General features: G+C 52.6%; 1 protein-coding gene across 1 annotated transcript; it reads right to left on the reverse strand.

Annotated features, from left to right (window-relative positions):
* Positions 1-379: 379 nt before the first annotated feature.
* On the reverse strand, positions 380-2519 carry GRIFIN (galectin-related inter-fiber protein). Its single transcript, XM_068699649.1, has 4 exons — positions 2508-2519; positions 1548-1627; positions 1297-1459; positions 380-870 (listed from the first exon to the last, which is right to left on the reverse strand). The coding sequence occupies exons 1-4, from the start codon at positions 2517-2519 to the stop codon at positions 706-708; spliced, it is 420 nt and encodes a 139-aa protein (XP_068555750.1). The 3' UTR covers positions 380-705.
* Between the last annotated feature and the right edge of the window lie 8413 nt (positions 2520-10932).

The following is a 10932-nucleotide window of genomic DNA, read 5'->3' on the forward strand; positions in this document are numbered from 1 at the left end:
GCGATTTAAATCTTATCACCCTGCTCTACGTAGAAAGGACGTTCATTAGCCCTCAGAGCAAAAAAAAAAAAAAAAAAAAACCAACCCCTATTCTGTGTCCTCCTGCCCAGTCACCAGCCCTTGCTTGTACCATGCACCTGGAGATTTGCAGTGAACAAATAACTCAGTTGATCTGCTCATTGATAGAAGGGATTTCAGCAGGGACTTCCTTGTTTGATTTTATTAGCAAATACAACAACGTTTTTACCCAGCTCCTGCAGAGAACTGCCCCTTTCCGTCAGTAACATCCATACCTGTTGTGACCATCGCCAGATGGCCAGCTGAGGACTAGCATTAATTCACGCCCTACTCTTGGGCAAACACAATTTCTAGGGTAGCATTAAGATGTCCAGACTACTCAAGGTAGATTTCTATGTGCAGTAGTGATCTGCCGGGCTGTCTAATTGTCTAACAGCAAAGATAAGACCCACAAAACCCATCGTGCACCCTAGGGGCATAGGGAAAGAAGGCCCTTGATGATCTGGGCTACAGATGGCAGTGTGTCTGGGTGCTGCATGCAATGGGAGTGCCTTTTCCTCTACAAGGAGGTGCTGCAGCATCTGGCTGGTGGTAGCATGGGGTGGGTAGGGATGGGGAGGAGATGGCCCCTGGCTGGATCAGGAGCTCCAGGGGGAGTGGGCTGTGGGGCTGTCCCACCTCCTTCCTCTAGTAAAGGCCTCGTTTGGTGATTTCTACTGAAGAAATGGTGATATCGTTGAGAATCTGCAGCTTGGTGATGGATGAGAGCTGTTTTTGCCGATGCTTGTACTGCAAGATTTTGTGTTCATCAATGAAAATGTGGAAATAATCGTGGTCGGAGTAGATTTCCACCTGCAAGAGAGACTGTGTTAGGCTCACTGGGTGGACACACGTCCTCACCAGGCTTGCTGTCATGAGCACTCACATGAGGGCAAGTGCTTCTAAGATATACTGCAAATCCTCCCCAAAATGACATGTGGACAGGACACATTTTTGTTGGGTAAAAGGAAGGAATAGCTGAATTCTTTGTTTTCTGACAGCAGAAACTGTTGATAACGCAAAGCTTAAATTGGTGACAACTGCAGCATCCAGGGATTATTGCTGGAGCTGTGCATGCCTGTGCCAGAGCTGGGTATAAGTCAGCAGCAAAATCAGGGGACAGAGCCGGAGAGGGCACGTTACTGGGTATGGGACTGGCTAGCTTCCTGAGGAAGACCCTGGTATTTTCTGTGTCCCTTTGTCCCACCCATGGACATCCGTGGTGTGATGCAGGGCTACCTGGAAGGGCTCCTTTGCTTCGAAGGGGAAGGTGCTGTTAACCTCTTCCCTCCCCCAGTGGTTGGCCAGGAAGGAGTTGCAGACAATCCTGGAGCTGGCGAAGCGGGGGTTAAAGTGGAAAGCAATTTGGTCTCCAGGATAACTGAGGAAATTAATTTCAAACCTAAAAGAAAAAGAGATGATGGGGAGCCGTGGAGCGGCACCACAGGATCCTGAGAGCCGGGGGGGCTGCAAGCAGCTCGTGGCCTTACATGCTTGTGCTGGAGCTGGTTTCACCCTTGACCACGACGCTCCAGCCGGGACACATCCCCTCGGGGTACAGGGCCTCGAACTGCCAGCAAGGAGGTGATGGTGAGGCACGGCACAGCGGGGAGCTGAGTGTCACCAGCTCGTCCCCAGACACTTCTCCATCTTTATCACCCTCTTCCCTTTTCTCCCCATTCCCATATAGACATGCTCTCAATCCCTTGCTCTTTTTTGACTCCTAAATAAGCTCAGGGACTTGCATTATATATAAATTATATATAAATATATACGGTGTGTGTGCATATATATATAAATATACATATATATATATATGTAGTGTGTGTGTGTGTATATATAGTATTTTTGCTCCCTGATTCCATCCAGCTCTCTATAAAAGACCTCAGGGGCAGCAAATCCCACCCAGCACAAAGACACACTGCTTCTTCTCCCCTCCCGGACAATGCAAAATCTGAAGCAAGCTAAGCAGAAAACTTGGTGGTGCTCTGAAAAAGCAGGGACTGATAAAGGAATGAGAGTAACGTGGCACCCAGCTCATCCCCATCCAGCACTAGGCAGAGGACCCTTCCTGAGAGCTCCTGCCTGTTCCTGTTCCACCCGCTCCCCCATCTCCAAGGTTAAACTCGTACAGAACAAGCTGGAAAATGTTCCTTTTTGAATAATTCATAGTCTTATTAAATAACTCATCTTAATAAGAAGTGCTTGCCATTTCACCCCGCACTTTTTAGCACTTTAATGATTTTGCACTTCTGAGCATCTCCCTTTCCCAAACTTACTGCTCATGCTGGGAAAATCTCTCCAGCTCTGGCATTCCCACTGCCAGCTCCGTGCCTTGCTCCTGGTCCCTATAGCTCAGCGCTCCTGCACCCCTTCCTTTTCTCTGCCACAATTTCCCATTTCCAATGCATTTTGGGGACGTGCAGGTTAAGCACATCCCCAGCACTTACCCTCAGTGCCATCCTGCTCGCCTGCCCCTTGCTGCAAATGTGGGTGTGTGGTCGGGGGGGGGTTTATATAGGGGCGGGTGGCCGGGAGCCCTGTGCACAGGGATTAGCAGAGGCAGCATCCCCAGGTCGCCTTTTCAGTGCAGGCTGTTGGATGGTGCTGGGGAGCAGCAAATCCTGCTCACCACGGCGGGGTCAGCCTGCTGAGGCGTGCAGGGATAATCCAGCCCTGCACAAAGGCAGCAGGGCGAGCTGGAGCCGTGACACGATGGAAGCAGCATGGGACAGTGATGGGGTGGATGTGCTGGGAGCACAAAGGGAGGATGGGGGCTCCCGAAGCTGGAGGAGATGCCAGAAGGCCTGTCTGCTGCAAAGTCCATAGAGTCTGTTTTCTTTTTGCTCTTTTCATTTTCTCTCTGCATTTTTGCTCCCTCAGAGCCCCAGCCTGAAACGAGCTGACAGCAGCTCTGTCCCAGCCGATGCGGGGCCAGCAGGTTTGGGATGCCACCACGCTGAGCTCAGTGTGATTCCCTTCCTGGCTGGAAACAAAGCAGGGATTTGGGAGTGGGGCGAGGGAGCTTTTGTCAGAAATATGCTGTCATGGAAAGGCGCCAAGAAATAGGTAGTGATGAAATGAATTTTGCTCTTCACTGGTGATGGGAGGTTTTTTCATTAGTGTGTGTAATAATGTACAGCTGGGCAAAGTTGAGCCAGGCAAAGGGATTTTCACACACCCCTACTCCACTTCCCCATTTTCAGAGGGTGAATGCATGAAAGGCCCATGCTGGCCCACCCCTGCATGGATGGGAGGCTGCAGCACTCCCCGGATGGTCCTACAGAAATTCCTGGCTTTTGTGGCTGAAAAACCCCTCGCTCTTTGTCCGTAGTGCTAATGGTATTGAACATGTTTGTTTTATTTCCAGCAGATAAGCAGAATGAGAGCTGCTGTCCCAGGCTCTAGTGTCCCTTGGCAGATGACTGAAAATGCAATCTAGCAGGCGTGTAATCCAACAGCCTCTCCGGGGGCTGAAACAAAAAAAAAAACTAATCCCAGGCTGGGATTTGCCCAGTTGGACTCCTACAAAACGGCAGTGCTTGCGGTGAGAAAAGGTTGTGTCAGGGAGCACCAGAGCAGGGCTCCGTGCTACAGATGGCAGCATCGGGACGTGCAAGGCAGCCGTGGAGGTGCTGAGCTGGTGGTGGGGATACACGGACATCCCTCCTCGGGCTGCTGCAGGGTGCTGCACGTTGGCATCTCATCTGCCCGGCTGTATGTATCCCCTGCTTGTGGTCTGAGCTCAAAGATGTGGTTTTGCTCCCCAGGTCCTCCTCTTCTGCTTTTTCTGCTGCCAGCCAGGCTAAGGGCTGTGCAGGGAGGGAGAAACAGCTCTTTGGGGTGCTTCCTCCCCATGGCAGTGGCCAGAACCAGACAGCATCGCAGCTGTGTACATGGGAAAGAGCATGCTACAAGCTAAATAATCACAGTGAGTTTAGCACAACCAAGCTAACAAAATAAGTGTGTAGGAGTGTGGAGCAACACGGGGCAAGTCAAAGTGCTGCAGAGTGGTGGGAAAGCAGAGGGTAGGGTGCTGCCCAGAGAGGCAGTGGCCGGGCAAACACCAGCTCCTTTCTGTGCCCTGTGCCTGCCTCTCACCCACACAGGGTGCTCACCAGTGAGTCACAGCCTCTAGAGAAACTGCTGGAGGCTTGTGTTATGTCTCATGAAACCAAGCACTTGCCACAGATCCGTGCAGACAGCCTGGCCTGGCAGGGTGACGTCCCAGCTGGGTCCCATTACAGCTCTCACCGCAGCCACCGGTGCCACTACCAGCAACAAGCACTGAATTTCCTCCCCTGCTGCTAAAAGCAATGTCAGGCTAAGTGGCACCGGGAGCTGTGGTTTTCTGCAGGGCTGCCCATGGGAGAACAAAAAATAACACAGCCAAACTGTGTCTGGGGAGATGGGGAAGCTCTGGTGGAGGGAGGGGGATTCACGCTGCTCTGGTTTCAGGGAGAGCAATTTCAGAGATGCTCAGTGCTTCCCAAATTCAGTTTGCTTCCTGTTGGCTTTTCGAAAAGAGCAAGAAAAGCTGCCGGGGAAAGATGCAAACACATGTTTCACCAGTAAGTGATGCCCAAATGCTGCCTGGTTTTACAGGTGAGCCTTTATTTGCCCTCTGCCTGTAGTGCCATTCCTCCGGAGCCATTGTCACCACTGCAAGGTGGAAGGGAGCAGGAATATGTTTAAAGACAGATGCTGGGTTGGGTTTTTGGGTTGGCTCTTTGTCATAACTTTTCCCTTTTTTTCCCCCAAACACACTGATTGTGCTCTGTTGGGACATGGCAAGGACTGGCACAGTCTGAGGTGGAAGGATGGCTTGTTAGCTGCTGGGTGTCTTCGTTAGCGTGGCACTTGGGTGATTATCAGATCACTTACTGGCAGACCTGCTTCCACATTTGTCAGCCATTTGGTCATACAGCCAGCAGAGTTTGCACCTTTCCTTAAGCTGTTGTTATCCTTGTCCTACTTTTGGTCATTTGTCCCCAAGTCCTCCTCCTGCTGTTCAGGGAGGGACAGGCGCTCAGCGAGCAGCCTGGCACCGCGCTTCCCACGGGGATTTTCACACAGTCCCCTGTGTGAAAACGGCTTCCTCTGTGCAAGCGTGATGATTTCCATTAGTCTCTAGAGGTCTCCAAACACACAGGATGGGTTTTCAGGACCTGGCCATACTCCTTGCATCTACACCCCGTGCATCAATTGCCTTCTGTTCTTGTGGACTGCTCTGTTGTGCCCACATGTTACAGTGCTATGGATGTCCTCAGATATTATTGCATGCTGCTATCTCCTATTAATATTCACCCTTAAATGTACTCGCACATATATATAACAGCTGGGAAACCGCAGTAATAGGTACCTACCTTCTGGAGGCTTGTGCTCACAAATCAGCCCACTCTCCCTGAATTACACCAATGCAAACGAGGCTGTTTTGATACCCAGCAGCTGAGGCAGGGTGGCTGTCACATTTTGGGGATAACTGTGGCTTTGAGCACCCCCATCCAGCTGCCAGCTCTTGCCTGTTGGGGGGAGCACCACAACTCTTTCTTGGTCTTTTCCTCCATCCCTGGAGCCAGGGCGATCCACTGGTTTGCCTAAAACTCAATACTCTTTGTTTTAGTACAATAGCTTTGCAGAAAAAACATCATGCCACAAAACAATGGTGTGGTTGCAGGCAGAGCTTCTTGAGCATCACCCCAGACAGGCTCGTGAGTTTGGATTACCCCAGGGCCAGGTGGGTCTCCTGGACCTTTCTTCTCCTGGACCTTCCTTCTCCAGGACAAACTAGGGAGTGTGATTTCCCCATAGTGAGCATCTGTGTGAGGCTTCTCCAGGCTTGCCTGCCTGCTGGCAGATTCTCTACCTCCTCCACAGTAATTTCAGATCTTCGAGGGAATTCCTAAAACTCCCCCGTGGAATCGGGATGCAGCCTTCTGCTGCAGACGTGCTGCCCCGCCAGTGTGTTACCCCGCACGGGGCGTTGGCTCCTCTCTTTGCCATGCAAATGCATCAACCATGGAACTAGAAAAAAAATATTTATGGATACATCAAAACTCAGTGCTACTGCCTATGGTACTGCTGTGTTTCTATCTCACCCTGCTGTGCTTTGTGGGACCTGCCAGAAGAGGGCTGGAGACTCCCAGCAGATCCCTGAGACTTCTGATAATCATCAGAAAAACTGTGCATGGGTCTGATGCCAGCACAGCCTGATGCAACACCCGCTGCACCTTCCCTCCTGGGATGTGGCTGGCTCTGCAGCCTGCACCTCTCCTTACAGCAGGCACTTGCTTTAAAGAGACTTCTGTTCTTCCAAAAATGCCCTGCAGAGTGAGCCCATCGCAGCTGCCCGGCCTAAAAAAATCACAAGGAGAGCAGGAAAGCAAAACATCACACCCTGCGAGGTGGCAAGAGAAACAGGGAAAAGCAAACACCCACCGGCACACGCTGCCTGTGCCCAGGCTCGTTAAGTGTCAGCTCTGCCGCCAGCCCTAATGAGCTGCCAAGCCTTGGGGAGCGGCCTCAGTGCTGGCAGGTCTGTGGTCACTGCATTTGTTGGTTTGTCCGTGCTTTGGGCTGCTGTCCGTGTGTCCTCCCAGATGGGCAGTAATGCTGGGGAAGGGGAGCCTGGTGTGTCCCCCCATCGCAGCTTGGCTGCAGCTACTGGGTGCAAAATCCTACATTTTTGCCTCTCTGCAGGCGAAATTGTGAGTGATAAGATGCAAAATCTTTGTGCACTTTCCCCAGAATCTCTTCCTGGCTGTGCACCGTCCCCACCCTACTGGTGATGCCACCCCAGGCCGGGGCCAGGAACCCTGGAAGTGCAGCTGAGGCCAAGCCCCAGCGCAGCTCCCGCTCCCTCCTCAGGACTTTCCTCTCGAGCAGCTTTGAGGAGCAAGGATGAAAGGCGGCACGGTGGAAACACAAAGCTTGCCTGGTTTGTTTTATTTATGATTGGCGTCTGCTTAAAAGAAAGCCGGCGTTATCAGCTCCAGCACCGCTGGGTCGAATGAGTAAATGAAAGAGGAGGGTTTCGCCTGTGATCTAGAGCCCGAGTTTGCTCTTATATGGGCATCTCACCAGGCCTTGCTTGCTGCCACCTTGCTGCAGCTCGTGTCATGGGGACAGCCAGGCACAAGGCAGAGGGTGGGGGAGCTGGGGCTGAATCCCCTCACTTTCCTCATTTCCTTGGCCTGGGGATGCTTCACTTGCTGTGGCACCAACCTTTTTTTTTTGTTCTTTTTAACCATCTCAGCTTTGAGAGCCAAGACCTTATTTTTTCTTGCTCAGTTCCCCGTGGAGGTGGCGGTGAAGCTGCATCCAAGCACGTCCTGCTGCTCCTGACAGGTGCTGGTTGGGGCACAGCCTGTGCCGGTCCCTCCTCACATCACGCACACCGCTCCCTGCCACGAGGGGCAGGCAGAAGGCAAACACACCGCTTGGCACGGGCTGTGGTTTATTGCCAGGGTTCTTGGAGCCAATATTTGATCACCCGTAAATAATTGCCCTGGCTGTGTGTGCCAGGACCTGATTTATCCTGCTCCCTGGTGATACCTTCCAAACTCCCCGGGGAGATATCTGCCTCCCTCTCCCCTCTGATGGATGGGGAGGAGGAGAGCTGGTGCTGGGCCTCCTGTGCTTGGTGTTGTCAGCCTGTGGGTGCTCTGCGTGTCCTCCTGTGGTGGTCTCTGTCTTGGAGCTAAAGCCATGGCAGAGCCTCAGGAAGGAGGGGGGAGAAGTGTGCAAAGCCTGGAAACGGTGAATTAATTCCTGCATCCTGGGGATGGAGTCAGGTTTGGCGAAGCCCCTTCTAACCCCCGTAGCCTCATTGCTAAGCCTTGCCAAATCAGAAGCATTCCCCAGCGGCTTCCCAGGTGAGGCGAGCCTTTGAGGGCCAGCTTTCCTCGGTCTGCACGGCTCTGATTTGGTGCTGAGTGATTTACTGCCCCAAAACACCGGGGGAGGAGGCACAGCAGCAGAGGGGCTGCAGCTTGGCCGCAGGCTTTGCTCCTGTGCTCAGCTATGCACGCAAGTAGCGGCACGACGGTGTCTCGCTAATGTTTTTCCCCCCCTGTGCCAGCTCCTTGGACAGGGAAGACCGCATGGCAACAGGCCTGAGCACGGCGCAGGCAGCCACGCTCCGCATATCAAAGGCTGGATTCCTCCCCGGGGAGCAGCGCGTGGGATAGAGCCGCAGTCACGCGCCTGCAGCTGGCTCGGGGAAGGTGCGGAGGGGAGGGAAGCCCAGAGAGGGGTGGAAAGGGTGGAAGGAGGGAGTCGACCTGCAAGGTTTGGTATGGCCTGGGGTTTGGAGCCACTAGAGGCAGGTGCATCGTGTGTGCTGGAGCGCTGAGGGCTCTTGGTAGGTTTCAGGGGGATGGTATGGGTGTGGGGATGTCAGGATTTGTGTAGCCCAACAGCTCGTTGGATAGGGTTACATACAGACCTTCCTGTGCCCATGTTTGAGATCCTCACCAACCCTGGAAACAGCTGTCCTACAGGCTGGGTTGTACCACAGGTCAGATGGTGACTGACCCCAAAGGAGGCAGCTCAGAAAGCTCAAAATGGGAGAAAACTATGAAACTATCAGCGTCACAACCCTCCCAGTCAGCTGCTCAGCCCGGCCCTGGGTGACCTTTCCTAGACACATAAATGTGCTAATAATACTTACCCAGGAGGAGGACTCTGGGTTTGGTCAAGGAGAAGGGTTGAGGAACAGAGAGAGTCAAAGCTGTGGGGTCCAGAGCAAGTCCTTCTTCTGTCTGAGAGCATCTGAGTCACTCCTTGTACCACCACTGGTCTCTTCTCTTGGCCCTATTGCACCGAAGCCACCCATGAAGGCGTTTCCCATTGTGTCAGTGTCATAAACTGACCATGGTCTTTGCAGACATTTGTAGGACCATAATCTTTGTAGGGCTCATGCTCATGAGACATGGGAGATGAACACATGGGAAGGGTGTTTTTGGCTTGGCAGGGCCCTGTTGCACATCCGAAGGGGACCAGCAAGACTTTGTATGTGTCTGCCTCAGGCCACCAAGTTATCAAACCCTTGAGCTTGCAGACTTGGTCCTCTCCACATGGGCCCTGACCTTTGCCAGACAGGGCTGGCTGCTGGGGTGTTGCAGCAATCGCAGAGGCAGCTGGGGAGGAGGATGCAGCTTTCTGCTATTTCAGAGAGCAGGGAGGAAGAGGAAGGGCTGCTGACGAAGACTGAAACTCAAAAAATGACGACGATGACAAAAAAAGCTTCTCCCGTTTGGGGAACCAAATGCACTTGTTTCCTGATGTGATCTGGATAGCTCAGACCGAGAGGGGCAGGGGCAGGTCACTGACTTGCAACTTCTTGAGCTGGGTGAGTGGCTTTTCTGGTTGGGAAGGGTCAAACCTCACCAGCCCCACTCTTCTCTGGACCTGCCCAAGGGCTGTGAGGTCTCTTCAGCCAAAAGCCTAAATCCCTGGCCTGGATCCCTTCTCTCCTCTCTCCTGGCAGCCCTTAGCCATGCAATGGTGTGGGGCCTGCTACCAGCAACAGCATCCTTGGGGTGGCATCTCAGAGCCCAGGCTGCTCCAGGGGAAGCCAAGGAGGTGGCAGCACATTTTTGGGAGATGTGGGGACACATAGAATAGGGGAAGGATTAAGAAGGGGAAGCGTAACCTTCCTTCTAGCCCTGTTTGTTGCTGCTCTTCCTGCTGCTTGCTCTTCCAGCTCCCCCTGGGAGCTGTGCTGCTCTCTGCCCCATCCCACAGCGAGACACTGACCCTGCTCCAGCTTCTTTTTGCAGACAGTAAAGTTGTTCTTCTTGAGATGCACAAAAAGACAATTGCTGCCCCAGGGACACTGTGGTCAAGGCGAGGAGATGCCACGTTATTTGGTTTCTTCTTTATTTTCATATTGGTTTTTATAGATAGTTCCAGCCACAAAGTCTGGAGGCAGGTCCAGCTTCCAGTGCCTTTGGTTAGGCTGGATCTAGGCGTCTGATTCAGTCCCTCTCTATTTCTGGTGCTGGGCTTATATATAATTTATTTCTATATAGTTACAAATATAGCCGTGCAGAGCGTGAGAGTTTCAGCAGGGAGGAGAGGGGTGCTTTGTAAATGAAGCATTTGTGTGTGTGAGATTTCAGCGAGAAGAGGGGATGTAAACTGGCAGCAAGAGCACGGGGTAGGAGGATGCCACGTGCCCTGCAAAGGGTTTAACCCAGAAAAGGTTCAACCCAGACCCATCCATGCCTTGACTGCAGTTTTGCTGCTTGTAGAGCTGATCTGGGAAGTGGGGTTGAAGCCCATCTGTATCTGGGCAGCAGCTCAGAAGTCAAAGCGCGGGAGCTGAGGACAGATCTGCAGCCCATACCCTTCTTCCCACTCCCACCATGTGTGATAGTTTTCCAAGCCTGTGCAGGGAACAGGCATGGAGGGAAATGTCCATCTGCCATGGTCAAGGACAAAGCTCCCACGGATGGGATGGGAGAAGGGCACAGGCCCCATCTCCACAAGTGGTCTGTATTAGCTCTGATCTGCCTGAGCTCAATCAATCCTGTCTTGTACTTGGTCCAGATTGTAGCCTGGGGAGAGTTTACCAGACCGTGACTCTCTGCTCCGCACATCCTCTGCTTTTTCCTCCTCCTCCTTCAGATCTGGCTGCTGGGAGGAATCCTCTTTTTTTTTTTTTTTTTTTCCAAGAGCTTTTACCAAACTGCAAGGGGTTTCCAAAACATCTGGAACAGCTCATGGAGCTAGAGTGGATTGTAACGCTGAGGGTGGAAATGGGGTCATGGAAATGGAGGCACCCTGTTGGATTAATGCTCGAGAGCGGCACTTGGGAAGGCTTGGGGTCAAATCCTCACCCCACTCACAAAGGAAAAGTTGGAAAAATCC

Source organism: Anas acuta, chromosome 15, assembly GCF_963932015.1.
Source record: "Anas acuta chromosome 15, bAnaAcu1.1, whole genome shotgun sequence".
Classification (NCBI taxonomy): Eukaryota; Metazoa; Chordata; class Aves; order Anseriformes; family Anatidae; genus Anas; species Anas acuta.

Coding starts and splice junctions, on each gene's coding strand:
- GRIFIN (XM_068699649.1), bottom strand. Junction 1,460..1,547: donor ACCAGCTCCAGCACAAGCAT/GTAAGGCCACGA, acceptor TTTTTCTTTTAG/GTTTGAAATTAATTTCCTCA. Junction 871..1,296: donor AAGCAAAGGAGCCCTTCCAG/GTAGCCCTGCAT, acceptor TCTCTCTTGCAG/GTGGAAATCTACTCCGACCA.